This window comes from Falco peregrinus, chromosome 7 (assembly GCF_023634155.1).
Source record: "Falco peregrinus isolate bFalPer1 chromosome 7, bFalPer1.pri, whole genome shotgun sequence".
In the NCBI taxonomy this organism is placed as follows: Eukaryota; Metazoa; Chordata; class Aves; order Falconiformes; family Falconidae; genus Falco; species Falco peregrinus.
Genome location: NC_073727.1, coordinates 78,657,720 through 78,683,753, shown reverse-complemented (window position 1 = coordinate 78,683,753; position 26,034 = coordinate 78,657,720). Strand labels below are relative to the sequence as shown.

Sequence of the window (26,034 nt, the reverse complement as noted above, 5' to 3'; positions counted from 1 at the left end):
CCCAGCTTCTGCCACTAAATTCCACTTCTTGACAAAACCACAGAACAGAGCGGTATAATCCCTTTGGTTTATTCTCTGAAGGGTCCTCAGCTACAGTACAATTTATCAGGGAACTGAAACCTTTAAAGACTAAACTGCTCTCCATAAAGTTGGCATAATTAGGGAGAAAAGTTCAAAATATACTCCCAGCATGTATTATAAGACACTGGAAAAATACTAAAGAAAAGAGACATATAGTATTTACAGAGCAATTCAGAAAGAACATACCAGAGAAATTAAAGACAGCAAAAAAAAAGGATAAGAATCAATCATGACTTTGGACTACTCCCACAAAACTACCACCATAACTGAGGAGACAAAACAAATACATATATCTTGAATTGTGCACTGTTAACTGACTCCATGGAAACACAGAAAAACTTCATCTCCTTCCTAAAAGTGCTTAATTATGCACATATATGTCAAAGTTAACAATCCAAGCCACTAAATGTATTTGTACAAATAATGCATGAATCAAACAAATACACTTAGAACTAGTGAAATTACTAATTTCATTAGGATTTTACATAAAGCTTATAATTTTTTCATGTATTTTTTATAGCCTAGCATATTTTGCACTACAATGCTGTTTCTTTTCCTCCACCTCTAGTTCATCATCCAAGAACAATGAAATTGTATTAATAAGACTTCCATACCTGCCTTAAAGAAATTTATAGAAACCCACAGGCTGCAATTCTAATCCCATCTCTTTTCACTGCAGAAATGTATAGTAAGGCACACAGAATTTTCCTTCTGAGTTCTCTGCTACTGCTGCAAGTGAGAAGTTTTAAGTGTGCACGCACTCTAGGATTTCAGTTGAGATTTTCTGCTAACTGACATCAAGCAGAAATGTTCAAAGCTCTGCTTTTTTTCCCAGAGCAACACACTTTTTCTGAGCTATGAAATTTCCATTACAAATTCATAAAATCATTCTTGCATCTTAAAAAGCAGCAGTATTATTTCCCCGGTTTTGTGGTTTGGCATATGTACATCCACCTGACAGCTTGTTACAGCTCTTGGGCATTTATGAATTCTGCCATACATACTGCCTCCAAGTATCCCTCATTCCTTACAGAGACTATAATGGCTACATCTGTCAGTTGAACACTTTTAAAAATACAGCTTTTTTTTTCCAAGTACCAATAACTTCATTCTCTTCCGTGATTTTTTCATGGAGGGCAGAGCATGCTTGCTGTGCTTTTGAGCAGCACAGGATTTCCTACACATCAGGGATGACCAAACATTTAGACACAGGGTCACTGATGCCTTTTCGACTTTCACAGGTACCGAAAGCACAGACAAATGAAAACCCAAGAGCTTCTACAACTGTTAGATTCTTCTGTAGATTAACTATGGACAACTTTCCACGGACTGAAGTACCACCAACCAGCTGCTTGGGAATGACTGCAGTGAAGCAGTCTCAGTTTTTGCCACCTTCACACTCCCCATGCTGAGGACAGGACCATGGTGCAGGTCTTTGTGTGGGGAAAATGCTCTGGCCCCACATGATGCTGCCGATACTCTAGCTTATGCTGATACCAGCATATATGGTAGACCTTCTCCAACTTATTCCACTAATGTATGATTTCTATGGAAATACACAGGAATGGAAGAGCTGCATAGGGCAGCAGAGCTCTGTAATGCCATCATTTCCCACCTGTCTTGATATGCAATTGCACGAGAGCAGAAGGTCGATGACCCATGCTCAGCTGTCCAGTTTGAGCAAAAACAAGTCCCTTTCAATAATTCCTCCCTCCCTGCCCAAATGTATTTTGGACTTGGCTCTAACAGTGTTTCATTATTTTTACTCCTCTTCCCCCCTGTCCTCAGCATAATAATTCATTTTGCATTTTGATAAAAAGAAAGAAATCCTTTTCACATTAGAAAAAACTAAAAATGACTGTAAGTAGAAGATAAATTTATCATGTTATGCATAAGTCCCAAACAAATGGAACATTTTAAAACTTTTAATAGGGTTCATAACTGAAACACTGATGTCACGTTTTGGCGATAACAGCATGAATGATCCTGACATAGGAAGTTTTCATTCAGTGACAAATGAACCTTGATACTATCTGACCTACTACTTATTCACAGTGAGATATGTATCTTCCTTTCATGATTATATATCATAACAGTCACAGACACACAGAAGTCACACAAATAAAACAACTCTGAAGACTGAATTTTCCCCGAGCCACCACCATTCATGTAATTCATCTTCTTTTAGCTCTTGCCAACAGAAACACATAACTATTGACAGTGGTGCGGAGAGAGAGCCTTCCTGCTGGGCCATATATTCCCACAGTGTCGTAACCTGTCTTCAGATTGCTAAACCAATTCACACTCACTCTTGTCTCTTCTCTCAGTTAGCAGTTATGCAAAAAAAATGTTTCAGTACGCCAGTTAGTAACATCCTTCTGACGGCTCATGTGTGCTTTACTAAAATTTAAATGTTTCCTTTTAGAAAGTGTAAAGATAACCATCAGTGGATGTACCAATGCAGAAACAGCTTGCTGTGCCTGAATCAACTGAAACATTTGCACAGCATTTTATAATCAAAGAAATGTAATTCTCTGACAGTCCTTTTTACAAAACTGAACCACTTAAGATACAGAAGGAGTAACTTCAGCCAATTTGAAAGCAGCTTCTGATTTTTGATATCACACTACTAGCCTCTGAGTATAACTCTCAGGAAAGCTGAGTGTCCACAACTGTGACCAAAGACAATGCATGGATCCAAAACAGGCCTAACATATCCAGGTGGTGCTATCAGAATTGATGTAATAATTTTTGCATCATTTACACAAGAAATGCTCAAAAGGACCATTCTATGGTCCTATAGCACCCAAAAATAGGCATTCTCAATTCTTTTTCCTGTGTCATATCTCCAGAAGTATCCTATTTCTATTTCCATGATCCCGTCAAGGCCTGTAAGAATCTATTTGAAGCAAGATCTACTCCAATCCATCTACTGCAGTAACGATCCTAGAATCAAGGCTGTTCATTAAAAATCTTTCACTGTTAACTCTTCCAACACACATTTTGACTGTATATTCAAGAGCTGAAGGACAGAATTGGCCCTGTTTACCTCTAGCGAGACATGAACCGTAGCAAACAGCCACTGATCTTGGGACACAGTACTAACTTATCTTCAGGAAATCAAGATACCATAAAACATAAAATATGCATAAGTACCATAAAACATGGCAACTTAATCTTGAAACTGTAAAGTAGAATTTATTTTTACAGTATGGGTCTCTGGTTACAACCTTCAATGTTTGTCAGATCTAATGAAGATGCTTGCTGCTATGGTCTTGGGAATGAAGAGGGTGAAAAGACAACGTATAATCATTTACACTATGAATGATAGTTCTTACAGTGTTTTTAGGATTACATGGCTAATATGAATAGTGTAGAAGTAGTTCATAATACTGAGTCTGGGAGAAGAGCTATTTATGCTGTGGAACTACAGCCTGGGGATTTGGGAGTTTTTATCTTTGCTTTAATTTTTGCCATGCTCCCTTCCACCATTCTCAACTGTTTTTACCCAACTGGACTTTCCTTAATGGGACGCCTTCTCATTTCAGTTTGTAAGCAAAATCACTTGGTTTCAGACAGAATTTATTACTTTTATGAAGCAGCGCTTGCCCTGGAGAGTTTTGGGGACATTTCTCTTCAGGCTTCATACATGCTTGGGGCACAGATCATTGCAAGGAAACTAAAAACCTCTTCCACCATCTCTATAGCACTATCTAGCCACAATACAACTAATATGCAGGTCAATTCTCCTTTCTGGTGCACAGGCACATACCAGATCCTCACAAAGTAACAGTTAGATCCATACTGAAGAAGTCTCCTTGACACTTAAAAGACAACTAATCGTCATGTCTGACCTCACATTTTATTTTCTTCAGCTAAATTACATGAAAGGGAAAAAATGAATTAGTGAACAAATTTGCAACTTCCTGAGTCTGATACACAGATCTTTTCTATAAAGAAGGAAAGGAAGATACCTATTTGCTTTTTTCCCTCTAAGAACTGTAGAAACTTTAAAAAACCTGTATTATCAAAATATTGTTCTTCACTAGAATCTAGTACATTATTTTTTTCATCATTATAATGTTGCATTTCTTTTTCCTTTCCAGACTGTGTCTTTTATGCATATCAGGGCATTAAGTAAGATACAAAGACTGTATAGATGTGAATACCATACACATAACTCTGCAAGTGTTTGAAAGGACAAACTCTAAACAGTTTGCTATTTGGTGTGAAAAGAATATTGCAACCTCCTTTTTTGGAAAAAGAATGCTTCATACTGAAGCATATGTTATTCTCAAATATTTGACATATCCAATCACTGACTTTTTAATGGACTATAATTAAGCAAATACTGAAATTAATTAAATTACTTTTATTATCGGTAGCAGCATTATCGTGTAATAAAAGAAACCAGAAGCAGATGACGTGTTTCATAAAAGAAAATGGTCTAATGTCTTTGTGGTACCCAAAAATGGAGTAAGCACAGGCAGTGCGAGTGTGTGTGACATCAGCAGTGAATAGCAAGCTGGACTGGCTAGCAAGTAGGTGAATATATACATTGTATATATGTACGTATTTATCATTCCCAGACCATTGTCATGATCAGTCAGAGAAAGTAACAGGATGAAGTTGTCGGTGCTGTTTGTGGGAGTGCTGAGTGTGTCCACCTCTGCTGACCTGTGTGGCCAGACATGTCTGTGTGTGTGTTTGTGTACCTACGGGGAATGCATGCTCAGCCCTGCTACCAGTTGGACCTGAGGACAAGGAGCTGTGGCACCCTCACATCTATCTGGATATGTCCCCACATCCTCAACTTTCTGAAAATAGGGTCCTCTGTGTCAAATTTGAACTTACGCATGCTATATATATAATAATCTGTTGTACACAGGGCATTGCACTCATAACTAAGTACTTAATAAAATAACCTGGCAATAGAATATTTACAATATCTTAAAAAAGCATTATTTAGATTTCCAAGCTTTTACTTAAAAATGTTTGTCACTAAAAATAACAAGGGAATTCTTTGACTTTAACCAGCTTATGATATCTATACATAGAACAAATTAAAAAAGAATATTTTTGCTAGCATTTTGTGGGAAATGAGATGTCTTAAATATGCTTATTTTCTCTATATTTATAAAATTCCATTTTCCCTGCTTCACAATTCCTACAGGAAATGCAGAGGCATTGCACAGTGAGGGACCTGCTTTTAAATTTAACAATAAAAGTATTTATATTGCAAATAAGCTAAAACCTGCAACATTTCTCAGTGATTTTCTTTCATCTGTTTTTGTTTCACATGTACTTACACTCAAGGCAGTTGGTCCCGGAGGTCCTGCATCTCCCTAATTAAAACAGGAGAGTAAGTAAACCAGCAATCTCTTTAGTTCTATGTATTAAACCCCTATGCCTTTTAGAGGATATATACCACGGCAGAAGTAAATCCAGTATAAGCATCACACATGCTCTGATTACAAAAACATACGAGCAGAAAAATACTCTTTTTCAGTAATGGCATAGATGTAGACAGTTCACTACAGGTTAAATGGAAATAAAAAATGACAGGCTTCTGCATAAATGAATCACAGCTTAAAAAACCCCAATCCTTCAAAACACATCTGCATATTTTAAATTACAAGATGCAGCTTATATGCACAATGCAGCCACTGAAGTCAATGTGACAAGTTCACATACGTAAAGACATCTGCCTGTGTCAACGTTCACAGAATTAGGTCACTGAGATATGAACTGCCTTATGAGACCTTCAGGTTCAGTCCCATAGGAGCAAATCAGATCACCAGAGCAATTCAGAACACTGAATTTAGGCTCCTGTTCTGAATTCCTTTCAAAATTTGTTGTAAGAAAGATTAATTATCTTTTGTATTTACAGTAAGTCTGTATTCATATTCTTCAACGCTCAAGCTGGCGTTGAACACACAAATGGCAGCAGTGGGTGTTTGCCACATATAGTTAAGGCAGTATGTTCAATATTGAAGAGATATTATGCACACTCACACATACAACTTTATAGATAAAGAAGTACCTTTTCTCCTTTAGCACCAGGCACACCAGGACTACCAGGGTCACCTTTTAGTCCCTGGGCAAAAAAGAAAAATGCATTATTTGTTGTCAACTGTGGAAAGAGCTGGACAAAATCCTGTAGTATTGTGGTTAGCATATATTAATGAACTACGCCTTAAAATACTACCCCATTACTAGTACTACTACCTCATAATTCTTTATTTTCATTATTTTGTGAACAGAGAAACATCTATCAAATACTGCATGTGTCTTTAACATGTAATTAAACATATAAAGCTGAACTATCTAGTTGATTGTGCCCTGTTAGGGCAAGTAGCACATAAAAATACAAAGTTCCTTCGCAGTCCCAGTAGGTCTGTGTCTTGCATGGCTAACAAAGATAGAATACTAGAGAAAGTACTAGTGCATTCAGTTAACTTCTGCTAAAATCTGGAAAGCGGCAGAGGTGGACAAAGAGCTGCAGATTCTATGTTTCATGTAACAATGTGGAGCTGGTGAGCTACAGCAGGGTACAGCTCAGAGCTGCTGCACATTCTCCAACACTCCAATCCTCACCAGTGTTTGAAAAGGCAATTAAAGAAATAACTGGGTCCTCAATAACTCCCTCCTTAGTTCTGCCTACAGCTGGAGAAGCTGACAACACTGCCTAGTCTTACACGTTACATACGCAGCATTTCACAACTGCAGAATCATACAATGGTTTGGGTTGGAAGGGATCTTTAAAGGTCATCTAGTCCAATCCTTGTGCAACAAGCAGGGACATCTTCAACTAGATCAGGCTGTGCAGAGCCCCATCCAACCCGACCCTGAACATTTCCAGGGATGGGGCATCCAGAACCATTCTGGGCAACCCGTTCCAGTGTTTCACCGTCTTCATTGTAAAAAATTTCCTCTTTACATCTAGTCTGATTTTTCCCTCTACAATATCTACAATACAGCTCTTCCACTAACATATCTCACCAGAAGCAGCCCCAAAAAGCATAATCTTTAGCACCCAGCCCAATCTTTGTTGTCTTCTCCTTGCTACAAAATAAATGGAAAATCAAGAGGTTCTGAAATATGCCCAGCAAATTGAAGTCATTCTGCAGTAAGGAATGATCTCAATTCTGATGTTGGACCAACCTACCAGGAACTCCTTTTTGTTCAAGCCCAAAGACACGTTCTTGTGCCTTCCCTCTGACCACTGCTTTAGGGCATGTGACAGGAAAGCACATACACTCCAAGTCAGAGACAGCTCTACAGGTTCAAATTTTTACTCAGAAACCAAATGGTTATAATGTAGGCAATACAGGACCAAATTATAATGAGATGCTCCACAACTAGGCTACCATCATTACTATTGTGGAAGTTAATTAGGTCAAGGACAGAAAAGATTCATCTACATCTGAATTAGGGTTTACTAACTTAAGTTCTTCCCAGCCCCCTTTTTGCCCTTGCAAACTCTCTTCCTCAGTTTGCAGTAATTGTAAAGATAGAGACAACTGGCATGAAAATGATAAGTAACATCTGTGCCTTGGTGGGTACAGAAACATGAAATCAGTGAGTGTTCTAAATACTACATATTTGTGCAACTTCACTTCCTGCTAAAATTATATTAATTCACCATCTGGAAGGAACATCATTTAGAACTATATGAGCATTTAAGTACCCACTTTGGATTAAATTTGTGGTTGTTGTAAATACCCCTGATTTAGCTTTGATTTTTCCTTTATTAAGCTTGCCAAATATGCAATAGTTAAATCAGAAGTAGTTTTGCTGTTTGGATTTTAAAAATGTAATAGGCAGATGGATTCAAAAACCAGGCCAAAAATTCCTTTCTCTTTACAATCTGCATATTTATGACAGTTTTAATATTGTCTCCACTTACTACATTTTACTTTCCACCTCCTCCTTTACACAGTCTGAAACACAACGACTCCATATTCTAAAATGCCATTTTAGGGAAATTTCAGGTATGCAAACTGTATGGATTTGGATCAAAATAAAAATGAAAAAAAAATATTAGCAAATCAGCAGTGGAGCAATAGCTTTGAAGTTAAGAATTAGCTGCGAGGCTGTATATTCAGAGAAGAGAAAGATAAGGGTAAAAAAACCCATAAATCTGCAGCTCACAGACAGCAATATATCTGTGTGTCTCTACTGAAAAGACAATTGCAGATGAAAGATACTGAACCTAAGTCATGCACTGTCAAACTATGAACCTCATTTTTCCCTAATTGGTTTGTTTAAAACTTTTAGTAGTGTTCTTGCAGTGCACCTCAGTGAGGCATGCAGTTTGACAGCTGCTGCAGAGATTATAACCACAGAAGTTGACCTCACATAAAAAGGACAAGGGGAAATGACATATTTGATAACAAGCCTTAGAGTGTTTAAAGCAGGATTTCTGAGTACCAAGGAAGGTTTTTTTATCTATTTATTTTAAAATACTTGAATTAGCTTTCCTTTGCAGTTTAAAACCCCAAGAAAGAAAAGCAGTATCAGTAAAAATAAGATCTGCTTAAAAGGTTATCCCATCACAAGTATTACTTGTTCTTCTACACATTATATATCTATAAAAAATATTATGATCTTAGTAAGTCCTAGACATACTGAATGCTTGCAAAAACACATCTGGTACTGTACCACGTCTGTTCTTCCCTACAGCCACGCTTGTAAAGATGCTGAGAGGTGTATCTGTTGCTGTCTCTGAAATGGCATAAGTAAGAATTCCTGTGCTAAGTCAGATCTGTAGCCCCTTCTATTGCAGTACAATACAGCCTCCTGTCTCTGGCAGAGTCCAGGACAGGATGCTTCAGTAAAATAGATGTGGTTATCTAAACAGATATAATTTGGATTATTTTAGATTAAGCGTTAAATTAGAAAAGCTTCTTTCCTGCAATATTTTAGGAGAACGAGGTCAATTTTGAAAACAATGAACTAATTTCTATTGATCCAAGGAGTCTGTTATCAGATATGCCAGAAATTCAAGAACTGAGTAAAAATTTCAGCAGCTCTCTGTTATGAGACTAAATGAATTATTGAATTCTACCCTGATCTAATTCTAACTTTTTGGGAACAATACAATAATACGCATTTGTGAGTTCATGAACACTCTTCAGCTGGTACTTTTTCTCCTCAGTAAGGACTACAGCTTGGTCTTTCTACAGATCAGAATAAACTTACATAATGGTTCCTCTATGGACACCAAAATGGAAAGCATTTGGATATGCATGTATAAGGCCAACTCAAGGCTAACAGACAACAACATCAGAAATGGCTGAAATGAGAAAAGTTAGAGATATCTACATCTGTATCTATATATAGAATAAGACAGGTAACTGTAACACAGTTGCTAACCAACAGAGAAATTACTGGAACAAGTATAACAAATATCAATAAGGGTGTAAAGTCAGCAAAATCGGGGCCAACGGGACAGATTAAACTAGAGGCAGGCTTTTTGTTTGGAATGGGATGACAATGGTATTTCTTCTGGTGGAAGAAATTTAAAGGACAAGTTACCATATTGGTTGACAGTATTTTTGACAAATATGTAACCAGACTTTCCATGATATTAGCTTACTAGAGTTTTATTCAGCCTACAAAACCAATGGGTTTAGGAGAAGAAAACAATGAAAACCCAGCAACTGTGCTTTAACGCTCTAAAAATGACCATGTTTTCACAGATTCTTCAAAGGATGGGATTTTATTAATGGGTGTCCCAACAGTACTGGCATAAAAGGCAATGGTTTTCCTATTTGAATTTTCCTTTTAAACCAGTAACAATCTCATACAATGCTCGTTCACTCTCTGAGAAAATTTTCAGTGTACGATACGGTTTTCTCAGGCCTTAGTGAACCTGCTAAGAGTATGTTAAGTCACAATTCATCAAGTAAAACATTAGGGCATAAAGAGCATGTTTTACTTGGAGGAAACACTTAACATAACAATTTTGCTAATGTTCCTGAACTCTAGAAAGAGTTTTCTTATTGATAATTTCATGCAAAGCTAACAAATTCAGTTATTTTGGTGGTTTTTTTTCCAGAGTTCTCTTATCCAACTCATGTCTGTTGTTATGGTAAACATTTTGTCTCAGGGTGAAAGGTTAGTGGACTTCTCAGATATTTCCCAGCTGTGGCTAATTAACTGATGGCAGCTGAGAAAAGGCTGTGGACCCAGTCTTCTAACACTTCTGGTGAGGTTTGCATGGAGGCTGGTATCTCTGAGGCTGTAAGAGTGGCAAAATCTTTTGAGGAGAACAGGTTTTTCACTCCAAAAGATATCTGTTTGGAAAAACATCATTCATTATGTACAATTCCCTCACCTGCATTAACCTGGTTAGATCTCACAACAGGTTAAAATCTGCTAGAATAACATATCAAATATAATGGAAATACAGTAAACAATCTAGCAATAACCAACAACATGCAACCAGATTATTATAGATCAAATCAACAGTCTCTACCAAGCAATAAAACTTGGAAATACTCTAACAAGTAGGAGAACAGAACTATACTTTCTCCACAGAGGAGCCTTAAAACCTAAATTAAAACAACAGCTTCAGAGTCAGCTGTACAACACCAAGCTGTATATGTTGGGATAACTCTTCTAATTTAGCAAAGTATTTTCAAAGCTCCAAACAATACACTATTTTTCAGTACTCTCATGCAGTTTTAAACATTGTCATTGCTCTTTTCTCATTAATGTCATTCAAAAACTTCAAATTGCTACATTACTAGAATTTTCTGGATCCTGGAGCAATGCCTACTCTCTCCTTATACTTTTATTCCTAACAGAATCCTCAAACTCTAGATATCATTAAATACCATTACCAACTTCATCCTTTCAAGCTGTAGGATTTCTTCCCTTCCTATCCAAATATTTCCTTACATTGCTGACACTAAGAGAGTTGAAGATTAGAGACACAGGCCATGAGGGTGTGAAGGCAAACAACTGTTACTATCGTATCAAGACATCTTTAAAAATGTTCATACTTCTGTTCACCTTTTCCCACAACCATAAAAATAAAAAGGTCTGATATGTTTTCCATCTTCCCATTGAAAACCTGGGATTTTTTTTTCATTGCTAACTGAACTGCAGAGATCCACTCTTTGACATCAGGTATGTAAACAACAATAGACGTATGGAAGTTTTTAAGTCACTTAGGGTATCATTTTTCCCAGCAGCAGAAAAAGATAATTATTGAATCACTTGGTTTAATGCTGTAGAGATTATATTTATTAGAATTTCAGATTTTTTAACAGTTTTTTAAAATTTTTAAAATTTTTTTACAATTTGCAAGAAAGACACTGTTCTGCCTCTAGTCACGCATGACACATGTTGATAGATATGAATCATAATTTTCTGTTTTCACTTACTTTTGCTGTAAGATTTCATTTGTGTCAGCAAAACATTAATTGGTAGTGTCCCACGGTATTCATTTCCTACCTGCACCACTGATCAGGAAAATGACATGACTGCAAGAAGAGTCTAAAATTTTCAATGTTAAAGATTTTCTTTCCATTTCAACTGACAAGCATATGAATGTACTATAGATCTTGCTCCACAGATAGTGTCATGGATGTTAGTACTGCAAATTTTTCCTTAATCCTTTTGGGATATAAGCATGATGGAGAAGAAACTATATTTATCAGGATTTCTTTCAGACAGCGTGTCTACGAAGCTACACTTGTTACAGTGACACAAACGATAGCATTATTAATGTCAAGTGGCTAAAAAATTCTCAAGGGATAAAACACAGATATTACTTAACTAAACTGGCTGTTCATATTATACAAGCAAATACCTGTTTACATATGTGATGTGAACACATACCATGGAAGAACAAATTAGTAATATATTAAGTTATTTATAACTACTCCTTAAGAAGCTAAAAACAATGGCCACCACATTACTGGTATTTATAGTAAGTATTCATGCTGTCAGATGGATTTTGAATAATGTCCCAGACTGGGACACGGCATTGTAGATCTTGGCTCAGATTCCTGGAGTGACAAACTGGGAGATGTGCAGAGCACTTAAATATATTCACACTTCCTGCATCCAAACCCGGTTCTCAATGAGATTAACTGACCCATTTAGCACAACCAGCGAGGAATGAAGGAACTAAACTTTTTAGGTATCCCTTCACTGTTAGAGAAAGCCTAGCCTTCAAATCAGGTCTGGCTTCCCACTGTTATGCAACTTCATTCTAGCAAGAACTTTTTGTACAGCTATGAAAACACAAGTAGTAACAGCAAGCAAAACTGTTCTGTGATACTTTGTTTCCTTATTTTGACTAAAATAAATTAAAATATGCTTCTACCATTTGTGCAAGGTAAAATGTTCAGTCACCTTTTTCAAGTTCTTCACTTGTGGGTATGGAAGCCCTCACTCCCCCAGGCAGAGACAACAGCTGCCAGCAGCCCATCCTGCTGGCTTTAAGTGTTTTCAGACTTTCTTTATGCAGCACTGCAGATTACACCCATGTAAGCATATTAACCTGATTGTTTCAGAAATATCAGATGTTACATTTCTGTACGTGGAATGAGTCTGAGAGACACTGATAGTGACCAAGAGTCAGTGATACACAGTCCTTTAAATTTAAGCATAATGACTGGCATGTACAGTGTACATGTACAGTGTTAACTGAATCCAAAGCATTTTATGTAAATATTGTTAAAAAGGAATTATGTGTGGATTCAAACAACTTAATGTTATGTTGCCTTGTACAATTTTACTTCCAAAATGTCTTCATGGCAGTTCCAATGATGATAATCTACCATTTCTTGACACATTACAACAGTTCAGTAAATATTTCAAAGTAGGTTTGAGATTTTACACTTTCACAGTGCCACTATGTCAAATATGTTCTAGATACTTCGTAATACCTTACTTTTCCTAAGTAATACCTTACTCTTCCTAAAAGGTTTATGGAACAAGATCCTATGTAGTAAAGGAGATCATGTAAGACCAACAGAGAAATGTCCCCAGAGCTATGGAAAGAAACAGAGATGTGTTTTTTCCATGCTGTCAGAATGTATGCTATGCATGACTGAAGTACGTGGATCACCTTCACAGACAAGCAGGCTACAAGAAAATACCTCTTTGAATACCTAAACATAGATCCAGCTCAGTACATAGTATATATTTTCATATGGAGGACCTTCACTATTAGTCAAAAATAGCTCATTTACCTAGCATTAAATTATAGTAACCTAAAATACCAAAAATATTTTTATGGTTACAGTGTGCATAGTAATCCAAAGGACAAAGAAGTGTCGTAATTACATAGTTATAACAATCTGCTGGAAAAGAGGGCATTTCTGGAGGCAGGGTAAAGCTAGGCCTGGACCCTTGATTTCTGAAAAGTAAAATACACAGGCTGCTAGCTACTCCTGGGTGAGAGCCATGGGTCACCCGCTGTGCCATGTGGTTCATGTAACAGAGAATTTGAGTTAAAATTTCACTTTTTTTCTCAGCCAGATTTCACTGCCTACGTAGTTAATTGACCTGGTCTGTATTTGAGGAATGTATGAATCTGTGCCTTAAAAACTACTGGATCAACCTGATCATTGGGTTCACGTTCAAGCTTGAACCTGAGCTAACACTATAGACATGCAAAGTAATAAACCTCACTTTTGCCTAATTTATTTTCAAATTTAAATTTATTTTTTATATATTAAACCAAGATGAGAAGGAAGAAAATCAGAGGTTCTTTCAATGCAATACTAAAATGGCCAACCAGCATGATGTGAAAAGCAAGATTTAAAAACAAATAAATAAATAAAATTGAGCCAGAGATTTTCTTTATCCCCATCTTCACCTCCTGTCTCCTCCTTGACCTAGCTGGAGGTCAACCTGGGTTTAGTTTTTAATGCAGGATACCGTTGGGTCTCCAGCTGTAAAGCATCACAGTTGAGGGCAGAGAGCATCTCACAGAGGGATCTGAACCTGACTGTCCAAATTCTGTGGGGAATGACTGGCATTTGGACTGGAATCCAGATACAGGATTCAGCAAAACTATTCAGCAAAGCTTTTCTAAGCAACTTTCCCAAAAGTTTGTAGCTTGACTGTTTCACTATCATTCAGTTTACCTCTCTTCCATGAATGCCTTCTGGTCCTGGTTCTCCTTTATCTCCTTTTTCACCCTACAAGAATTAATATTTATGTGATTATATATACAAGACAAATACTAACCCATGACATTTTTTAACAGGAAAAATATCGTAAGATTAGGGTCTGTTCTACATGAAGTGCTACATATACATTGCTGGCTGCACAAGCAAAACTATTTATTACATTCCAACAGAAACTCTTTCCAAATAAATGCCTCTGAAAAATGCCTAGCACTCTGCGAGCTACAGTTCTCTGTACTTCACAGTGTCACTGAACATCCATAAAGACTCACCACAGGAAAATATTCTTGGTTCTCACAGTGCTCCGAGAACATGGTGGTGAAACAGAAATTTACACTGGGGAATATTTTCATTTTGAAAGTCTTTGACATTAAATTAATTTCTTACATTCTGAGACTTCTTTAATAAACAATTCTTGGTTTAAATATCTGATAACAAAACCGTCCTCAATATTATCATTTGTCTTTGACTCATGCTGGTATATGGTTCACTGATTGCATATGAAAAATGGAAACAATTTTTGTTCTGAAAATTTTCTCACAAGTATGAACAACATTATGAATCAAAAGAAAAAAAAATGTTGGGAAGAAAATAGCCTATACAGGCTGGTTCATGAAACACTAACTACAAAAAACAAACACAGTATTTTTTGTAGGATACATGAAAGGATTCAGTTCTGTATTATCTTTAACTACCATGCTATTCTAGTTAACACATATTTCAAAGTGAACAAAACACACCTGCTTAAGAAGCATAATTTAAGAGAGAATGTATTCCAGAACCAACAAGTCTGAACAGCTCTATAAATGCATCTCTGTCTCTAGACTGAACTTTGTGAAATCATAAAAGTAACATAATTCTGGGAAAAGAACAAGGACTGACTTTACTAGAGTCCAAGACCTTTGTATCAAGCAAAGAAAGCAAACAGCCCTGCAGTGAATTTCCGTTATCTCCAGGGGACAACATTTGTCTGAGCAGAACCTATTCATTATGTCAGCATCATCTTCATAATTCTGTTAGGTAAATGGTATTGAACTGAGATCATTCAGCTAACTCCATTTGTACCACAGCCCTGATTCAGAGCTATTCCTCCAGTGGCATTGACAGAGGGCATCTAATCTAATAACCGGTTTCGCAAAATGAGGTTGTATGAGCTTAAACAACTGAAGCCTACTAACAAATTAGCAACAGCAAACTGTGAATTTAATAATCCCATGCACAAGATGGTTTTGCTAGTTCATTGTTTCCATTTTAATACGTCTTGTTGATAACAAACCTAATGTTAAGCAGTAGCCTGAATGATACTGTTAAGGTTTTTCCTCAAGTGTTGCCTTTCCCGCTTGTCAAAAAAACCCCAAACAAACAAACAACCACCCAAAACCTTTAAACCACATAAATCTATGTATTTATTGCAAAGGTTTAAATGACACCAAACAGTTACAGGAATTTAGAGCTGGTTATTTTCATATGTTTAAACTATAAAATCTTTTTTGTTCGAGGGATTAAAGCATTGGTTGAGAAAGAAATATTCTTCCACTGTTTAAAGTGTTTTAAAAAAATAGCTCACTTAAACTTTTAGAAGAAACTGCAAAAAATGCATTTTACTTTTCATCACTGTGACACACTGGACATTTAATACTGCTTTCAGAATCTTTCAACTAGTATCAGTTACACTGCTACAATCTTGCAACAGCTACAAAGGTATAGTCATATATTAGACACATCCTTATCCAAATATATTTCAAGAAGATTCCAATGTATGGAGCTGTTTTTTGTTCTATGACTTGTTTACCGGCTCCCATACTTCAAGAGAAAATGATACAAATATGTACAGATTTGCTTCAGAAGTAGTAGCAGTACTATCCTGTAAATTCCTTGATGTATAAGTGGAAACCTAAGGTAAAAGCATCTTGTCATAATTTGTTATGCAACATCTATGTTTACATAAAAACCTAAAGCGAGAGCCTAAGCCAAAAGATGACCCTCCCCTCACCCTCACTTATCATTTGCCTAGATGAGCAGCATGTGTTGGAGACTATGCCTTTTTCTCCTACAGCAGGCAGACAGTAACTTTAAAATGCTGGCGGGCAGTTCTAGACATACACAAGTGTTGCCGGTGAATGTGGGAAAGAAAGAAAAACTCCCTTGCATATGATTGACGAGATATTTGGGTCTAAGATGTTTGTCAGTTTCTTAGACAAAATGATAAAAAGCACCCCCTGTTAATGAGCCTCAGACCTCTGCAGTCCCAAGAGCCACGGGCTTTCTGCCAGGTATGCGATTTTACTATGAACATATTCTGATTTTTAATGGAGTAAATGATTTGTCCTCGCCAAGCCTGTTGTATGGAATGTCTGTGTCCTCTGTGAAGCCAGAATTCAAACCAGAGGTCCAATTTTTACAATTTATTCTCATGAGAACTGAGCCAAGTCACGCTCGTTTCTGCCTTTATGGAGCACACTATACTGCATAATTAACAACTTCAAATCTAGCCAATTTGCAGAATCGCTGAAGCCACTCTGCAGTGTGGAGGAGGCTATTAATAATCAACATCGTGGCTTACCTCATAGATTAACAAAAAGGAGATAAAAATGTGTTAATGCCATTTTAGATCTCATGTTTCTGTCTGCTTATACTATATTCAGATGAGACAATTAAAAACCATTTATTGCAAAAAGAGGATGACAAAACTCTGGCAGTGCCATGCCTTGTTTATTACTTAACTAAAACTAATCCAATATAATATTAAATTATTTTTATTTCTTTGGGTTCATTCTACTTTCAGTTAACCCAATGGAACAAGCTGATGGGATTGCTCCAGTATAACCGCCGAGAGGGATTCAGTCTGCTGTGTGTAATAGCAAAATCACTGAATTTAGTGATAATATTCTTTAATTACAGCCAGGGATTCATGCACAGCCCCTGCAAGTACCAGCCTTCAACTCAGTTGCCCACTTTAAGACTGCCTCATTTTCCTTGCATACTACTTCCTCCTTACTATAAAGGCAAAGTAATGTATTTGGAAATAAAATACATTCATACCTAAAAAGGTAAAGGATTTCTTGCAGTGCTGCCCTGTTAATGATACTAATCAGGAATTCCTGATATCCCTTGTTCCAAGCATTTTAAAGTACCATTGTTAACAACAGCTGAAATACACTCCAGAGTACGTAAGCTATACAGTATCACTAACTCAGTGCAGGTACCTCTTAATTTTTAAGCTCTAAAGCTCTGTGATTTTGCCCCACATATCATTAAGATAGTTATGTGTTGGTTTTTTTTATACTGTTCTGTGTTTTCCTACAGTTCTGTCTGAGCAGAATGCTCTATGTGAATTTTCTTTTTTTTTAACCATTTCTCCATAGTGTGTTCTAAACAGAAGCTAGCTCATAGTAATGCTTATTGATTTTTCCTAAATAAGTTCTGAATTTGAAAAATCAGCATCTTTAGTTCAAAAAAACCCAAACCTGTGGCTCTTCCTGTTTTTGCTGATAGATGTCTAGAGAGCTGGGGTTATGTAGGACTCCATCCCAATAACATTCTTGCTGACTGACTTGTAACCCTTCTGCAGAATGTGGGATAATATACTTCAGGAAAGTGGCAATACTCAGGGTGAAGCACCTCAGGACTACCAAGACACTGTAACATTTAAAAGGAGGGGAAGTCAAGGCAGACTAATGATTTTGTCCCAGTTCAGGCTGGAAGGAATGGAAGAGTGACACAAAAAGCTTATTTCCAAACAGGCTTAACCTTTTATTACACAAGACTACTACCTAAGCAGAGTCAGAAAGACAGTGTAAAACATTGCAGAAATACACTTCTATTTCTAGTAAACTAAAATCAACAGCGATGACCTGGAAGGATGTCACTGTGAAGCCTGGGTCTTCCAAACCATTCTATTTAGGACATAGCAAGAAAGCAGGTGATCACAAAGCCTCACAGGCATCAGGAATTCAGAGTTCAGTAGGTGAACTTGTCAGGAAACTGACCAAAACCCCTACTGATTCCAAACTGTACCACCACTGTCTTGTGAAAGAGCCCCGAACAACAGATGTCATGAGTAACCAAGCCAGATAACATGTCAGAAGAAAGATCCTTCTTTCCTGCTTCAGTTAGAGCAATGCTGAAGACATTCATACTGGCTAACTGCTTAGTGTCATGCACATTTCTAAGCAAGCTCTAAGCATTTCTAAGCCAGTGAGCCTATATAAAGGCAAACTACCACCTCAACTGAGTCCAAAATCTTAGGCACAGAATGATCTGAGCAGCCTGTGGCTCCAAAACTGCACTGATGAATTGCCTCTTCCTGTCAGCAGGAATGAGGCAGCCATCCATTTTTATTCTTTTTAGAAAAACCTCCAAATGCAAAGTTACTTTGATCAATCAGAACAAAGATTAAAAAAAAAATAAAATCAAGTCCAGTAGATGTTACAGTGTAGTGCTTTCTAAACGGAGAAAACAAAGGCAAAAATAACAAATAAAAAATAATCCTTGTAGCAGGACTGTAAAAAAGGATCTAGGGATTGTCATGGATCACACAGTGAGCAGGAGTCTAACACAAAGCCATTTTTTAAATGTCAAATCCATTCTACATTTGCCAAAGGCAAATGAAAAAAACCACATTTTTTCTGGTTTACTTGCACTAATGAGGACAGTGAAAAAAAGTGTGTATTTCAGGGCATCATATTTTTCATGGAACTTTGTCAACTTTTAGGTATCTGCTCTTCTCCAAACCAGAATGATAGAAAGTTTGAAAAAAATGTTAGGAGGAAAGAATGAACATAGAACACACTGATGAATCTCAAATGTGGGAAAGAACACTATAAACAGGACAAAAAGTTTTCCATAGTAATAATACAACTAATGGGTTTAATTTGTAGCCAAAATTATTTAGGTTTAGGGGGAAAAGAATAGGGGTTAAAAAGGCAGAGTAGTACTGTAACAGTCTAAGAATAGAGTGAAATTGCTTTAACTGTAGATTTTTCTTGAGAATGCTTTAGACAGACTTGATGATAATTCATCATATGGGTGTCTTATAAGGATGGGGCAGATATAACCCTGCACACTCTTCCAGGATAACATTTCTTCTAGACTGCTCTCTCTTGGAAAAAGTGACAAAGTCACATGTTAAAATAGTTTCAGCTTTTCTTAAAACGATGTGCTTGCTGAGTAATGATTATAGTACATTGTTGTTTAACCTCAGCTGGCAACTAAGTACCACACATCATCTTGCTCACTCCCCTCCTCCCCCAGCAGCATGGGGAGGAGAATCAGGAAAAAAAAAAAAAGAAAAGTAAAACTCAAGGGTTGAGATAAGAACAATTTAATAATTGAAATATAATAAAATGATAATAGTAATAACAATGAAAAGGGGAGAGGAGAAAAATCCAAAGGGAAGGGAAAACCCAAGTGATGGATGATACAATGGCTTGCCAGGCACTGACAGATGCCCAGCCAGTCCCTGAGCAGCAATCGACAGGCCCTGGCTGACCCTCCCCAGTTTATATAGACACCACGCCATCCCATGGTATGGAATATCCCTTTGGCTAGTTCAGGTCAGCTGTCCCGGCTGTGTCCCCTCCCAATTTCTTGTGCCCCTCCAGCCCTCTCACTGGCAGGGTCTGAAAAACTGAAAAGTCCTTGACTTAGTATAAACATTACCCAGCAACAACTAAAAACATCAGTGTGTTATCAACACGGTTATCACACCAAATCCAAAACACACACTGCACCAGTGACTAAGAAGAAAATTAACTTTATCCCAGCCAAAACCAGGACACAGTGTTTGCAGGAGACACATGTTTTAATGAGTCAAAACTCTCTCATTTAATAAAGAAATTCTTTTTTCCATGAAGGCATTGAAAGATAGACAAACATTAATTCAAATGCCACAGAACAGAGAATGACAATACGACTGAGCTGTTTGCACTGTCACCATGCCATCATCACCAAGCACAGTGACTGAATAGCATTAGTTCAGAGATGAAGAACCAAAAAATAAAAAATAAACCAAATAACACAGATTAAAAAGGATCAGACCATGAAACGTATTCTGAAGAGTTAGCAACCTCTTTAGATTGAAGGATCGTATGCACATTCAATCAAGTCATGTAGTTTAAGTGTAATTTTACATTCTTCATGAAAGCAAAACTCTCACATTGCAACATCCACAAACATTGATTTCTAAAACAGTCTACCAATTCCATGGCACCCTAGCAGGCAATAAAGTGTCCTCAGCTATTGCCTTATTGAAATATTTTCTTACATAGCCTACAGAACTATGATATTCTTGAGAACTAAGCCTTCAGAAAACTCAAATTTTATTATTTCACAACTAGAAAATCCCACAGCAAGGCTACCAGTGGTGCCTTATTGAAAACACAACTGAACAATCCTTTGACCTCTTAATGTGTTCCTTACAGATCTCTGAATCTCACCTTGGTCCTTATCTTCAATGTAACCCTATCTTTTGGAAATCTAAAGGACCGCCTAACATTCCCTGATGCCGACCAGAGCTAGCAGTTAAGATCATTAATGAAATACTAAAAGGCATTAAATAATACTGTGATAAACAGAAAAAAAAATATCTATGTAAAATAGTACATAACATACATTTTCATCCAAGACAACCTGTCAGGGTAAAAGAAACAAAGATACAACTTCATCCTTTTGGGTGAAAGATGTTAGCCAGCACAAGAAGAAAAAAATACCGAGATTTTGGATAACTCCTGCTTGCTACGATTTATACAAGACTAGCCGCAATCTAACATTTAGCTTTGCTATTCAATAATAAATGCCCCAAAGGAATGTACTTGGGCTTAAGATGCTCCACACTGGCTTTGCTTTTTGCCACATGAAATTTATATGCTGCCGATTGCAAACTTTGCTCTGTATGCTATCCTGCCATGACTCAACCTGCCATCACCATTTCATTTTCTTTTTTCTCCCACCCCCTTTCAAAACTTTCAGTGTCAAGGAGAAAAACAAAATCAACATCCAAACCGGCACTCTTTTTAGTAATTTGGTAATTATTTTGGTAATTATTCCCAGACTTAGCTTTAAAGAAACATTCTTAACCTAAGACTAAGGTTTTATTCATAAAAACAAGAAAAAAACCCCAAACAACCTAAAGCATGAGCTATCTGAATGCAGAGTTTCAGTCTCCTAGAGAATATGTATTCTTAACACGGAATCAAATATATAAATACTCTCTTCAGAGAAAGTACAAGCGGTCAGGTAAAATGTAAGGAAAAAATAAGGACAAGTTACTAAGATTATTTTTGTGGTGAATTTCATTTGCAAATGCTACTTGGTACTGATGTGCACAAGTTTTAATGGATATAAAATAGGCTTTCTAATATAATGCAAAGCTTCCCAAAAAATCAATACAATGTTTATTTCAAGAATTTGCATCTACAGAAAGAAATCATAGGATTCATTTTAAAGATTCTAAAAACCCCACCACGAGCAGTAATGAATATTATATTCTTTACTCACTCCATCTGGCCAAGTTCTATAATACATTATATACATGGAATATTACTTCAGTTTAAAAATTTGTGTATTTCACATAATTTATTGTGCTATACCTTTCCTCATAATCCAAAAGCAAAAGGCTTTCCAAACTATAAAGATTCATGAATTCAGTCAGACAACTCATACAAGCAGCTTTCCACGAAGAGGCTATACAGGGTATGTTTATGGTCCAGTATTCCTCTCCTTCTACAGTGTAACTGGCTAATCTCATCTGCAAATATAAAACCAATCATTTCTATGACTCATCCTTTACGCTTCTCCAGACTTGCCTCCTGTCCAAGAGAACATCTTAACTTTCCAGTACCTTCTTGTTCATATCTAACTATTTGAATTAGTTTTAAGTGTCTTTCAATATTTTTTTCCTTGAGAAAGCTGCTTCTTTTGTCACTGAAAAAAACACCGATTCTATTAGCCACCAAGAACTAGAATAATCTTGAAATGAGCCTCTCAGATACAAACCACATCCAGACCACAGAAATAACCTTTCTCAGCTATCTACAGAGCTACCACTTTCACCTGGACTTGATCATACACACTATTGTCTCAAATGCTCCCTCACCCTGCTCTCCACCCACGCATTAGGAATGCTGTCGCTAAAACTCTGTTCATTTATCTTTTCCTTTTCTGGTTCTCATGCACACATACTAAAATACTGGGAAACCCGAGTACTAAACTCAGTGTAAAACGTGGCACTGCAAGGCTTACACAAAGTCTCACCACTTACCCCCATGCAATAACCTTGTCCTTCAGCCTAATTCTCCTCTGGTGTGATGAGTGCAAAATCTAGACAACATGTGAAGCGTCATCTTTCATATGATTTATTTTTTAATTAACCAGTTTGCAGCTCCCACTTCTCTGGCAACTGTCCATACAACCAGCCCACAGGTTACCATACATGAAAACAATTGTCATATTTCTGTTCTAGCTGGACCACTGTGCAGTGAAGTGTAAAAAATCAATGGGTCTAGAATAAATAGGTGAGGGTTCTGCAGGCTACTTAAAGGAAAGAAGCATCTTTAGAAAGGGCACCCTGGGAAATTTGAGCTGTATCTACTGGCTGGCTATGAACAACAGAAGCAAGTTTAAGTTAACACTGGCTTTCAATAGGAACATAAAACTCATAAAATGCTACGGGCAAAACTTCTTTCTTTATCTGTGCACTATGAATTGGCCTCACCATACAAAGGAAGATCAATGATATGCTCCCCGTAGACAGTTCAGTCTCCACTTACTGTCACAGAAACTCTGAACTTCTCCTTGTAAAGTTAGCTAAGCTAGCTGCTTTGTTTTCTTAAAGTCAAGTCTAAGATTACAGAAAGACAGCCAGTGAGTGTCCTGTACTGCTGACTGGGTTAGCTGCATTAGACACATTCTTTAACTGTTGCGCAGATCTTTGGTAACAGCCTTAATGCCCTTGATTTGTGTGCCTGCTCTGTCAGGTCTTCTTCAAAGTAAGTGCTTTCTAGGTATGCCTACACTAGCAACGTGGCACAACAGAATGATGGAGAGTACTAGATGTTCACACTACATGTACTTTGTTGAAGCTATTCCAAATGTACCCTGGAGTAGCTTTAGTCTGTTTTCATGAACTCAAGAGCCATTCGCAACTACAGCACCTTAGGCTTGTTGCTGGAGCACATCTTTCAGTTTATCTTCATCCAAAAGGAATCATGCTGTTCTTCTCCAGCCCATAAAGTCATTACGTAAGACTGTAGCACTTTCTGGCCATTAAGATATGCCTACTCTTCTGGAATACCTCGGCTGCTGAAGAAAGCCAGAAAGTAGTCTGGAGAAACAGAATCTGTTGGGATATAACCCAGTAAACAGTTGTTTTTTGGTTTTTTTTTTGTCAAAACAGTTTTCTGATTTACTACTTTACTAGGCATCACACAGTTGCAATAGCAGTGCACAGGGACACTGGAGATAGGAAGAAGCAGTTGGAAAGGAGATGGGGAGGAAGACTGTTTTTATCATTGAGAGTATGACCTTAAACATCAACTACTGCTAAGTGGAGGGGGAAGAAAAAAAAATAAATAAAAAGATGCATTGGAGACTTAAATATACTTACACATGTACGTTGCTGACTTTTCAGTAGTAACATCCACATCTGTTTTTGCAGGTACTACAAAACTTCCCCCAGCTCACAGTTTTATTTTTGGTATATTAATGAACAAAGTTCTGTCATCTCCTGTTCTATAGTGACCCATGTGAGTAGCTGTTTTGTTGTTTCTTCTTTACTCTGTTCAAGAATTCTGATCCTTTTTCATAATTTCAAACAACTCTTATGCAAAATTGTGAGAGTCCATTTAGAGAGCTTGTTGACTTAAACATGTTTTTAAAAAAGTGGGTAGATTCAGTTTTGATATAAGGAAGAAATTCTTCACTGTGAGGGTGGTGAGGCACTGGCACGGGTTGCCCAGAGCAGCTGTGGATGCCCCATCCCTGGGAGTGTCCAAGGCCAGGCTGGATGGGGCTTTCAGCAACCTGATCTGGTGGAAGGTGTCCCTGCCCATGGCAGGGGGAGTGGAACTGGGTGATCTTTAAGGTCCCTCCCAACCCACACCGTTCTGTGATTCTATGATTCAGTCTAAAAATTTACTTCTTCACGTTCATGCCTACTTTAGAAACATCACATAAAAGAATTTTTTAAAAGGTCTCACAGTATGAGGCTAAGCTATAAAAAAATACAAGGCTGCATAAGCATACATGCAATTTACGCTAAATGATGCTTTCTAATATTGCAGCATTAATACTGTTTTATTAGATTATCCTATTGCCTATTCTCATCAGATACCTGTCAGCACTCTCATTTTCATAAAGAATAATCCTCTAACAGTGCACAACACAATCTCACTGATAGCAGCAGCTGCAGTGTACTGATAGCCTCCGTGCTGTGGAGCCCCACCAGCTCAGTCTTACAGCATATCTTTGCTAAGCAACTCCCAAGAACTGCCTCCTGTTTGAAAGAAAGGAGACTCACATGTCAGGAGCTCTATTTCGTTCGCAGTATTAAAGTAATATACTGCACCTGCCAGCAAGGATTCTGTTGTGCTTACTCTCTATTGCTGTAACGCTGCCTTCCTCCAGAGCCTCCTTTCCGGCTTAAAGTTCCTGGTAAAGAAAGCTTTCCTTTAATAACTGCGCTGCAGTAAACCAAAAGAATTAAGTGATTTAATTTAGAAATCTATTACTTTGTATGTTACGAAATATTTTTGTGATTGTATTATATTTCCTAGAAGGGAATGACTTATTCTAGTACACAAATATGTATGTAAACATACAAGCATATTGGTGTAAATATGCACTTTCAACTGGAAATCAAGGAAATACACTCAAACCTATCACCAGATCTGGGATTGACAAAAAAATATCCCACCCTTCACTGTCAGGAAAAAAAAAAAAGAATTGCAGCCATATGAAACGATTTTAATTTTTAGTCCCGGTTAACTGTAAGACCAGATCAATGATACTACCTGAGGTTATCCAGAACCCATGAGATCTGTAAGGAACTCAAGTACTTGTGTATTTACAGGACGCTGTATTTACAATGCTTCTCACAGCATTCCCAGTTAAAGACAAATTTTTCCTCAAATACACTATGCAAAGGTAGCGAACGTAAACAGCTTTTGCAAAAGTAAAATAGGAAAGAGAATAGACAAATACATGTATGGGTGAGCATCTATACAACAGGAAAGGTAAGTTATGAGTCAGAAAAAAGTGAAGATAATCAAGAACAAGTAACAAAAATAGCAAGCAGCCAAAATACAAACAAACTCAGAAACAGTGATACAAAAATAAGTTTGAACAAAAATAACTGGATGTTGAACTTCAGTCAGATCTGTTTCTCTGAGACTGTCTTGTGGGAACAGTCATATAATGGGCTATTTCCAGGCCTCTCTAATCCATTTGAGGTCACATCTAGTTTGCAAGTTAATTTGTTTCTGGCATTTCTTAACTTTTGACTCAGCAATCACCTTTTTAAAATTCATTCTGTTCAGATTAATAAATGGTAAACAGCAACAATCATCTGCATAATGAATTATAAGGCCTTTCACCAAAGATAAACTGTGGAGTCAGAAGAGAGAATATTTTAATTCACAGCAACAAGATTTATCACTTGATCTAAAAGACTAGGTAGCTGCAGCAGAGAATGACCCCTCTGTTCTGTTGAACCAAAACCACAGACTGAGTGTGGGACACCTTCCACTCATCCCAGAAAATGAACAATGCACTTAGCCAAGCTGATGAAAAGCATGGAAAC

General features: G+C 37.2%; 1 protein-coding gene across 4 annotated transcripts in view; it reads right to left on the bottom strand.

The window, feature by feature from the left end:
* The window catches only part of COL19A1 (collagen type XIX alpha 1 chain), a 203,936-nt gene that overhangs the window by 97,892 nt on the left and 80,010 nt on the right, over positions 1–26,034 (bottom strand). For all 4 annotated transcript variants that reach the window (XM_055810411.1, XM_013299754.3, XM_055810412.1 and 1 more), the window contains 3 exons: positions 14,196–14,249; positions 6,125–6,178; positions 5,391–5,426 (listed from right to left, as the gene is read on the bottom strand). In XM_055810411.1, coding sequence (XP_055666386.1) covers positions 5,391–5,426; positions 6,125–6,178; positions 14,196–14,249 — 144 coding nt within the window. The remainder of the gene's footprint in view (positions 1–5,390; positions 5,427–6,124; positions 6,179–14,195; positions 14,250–26,034) is intronic.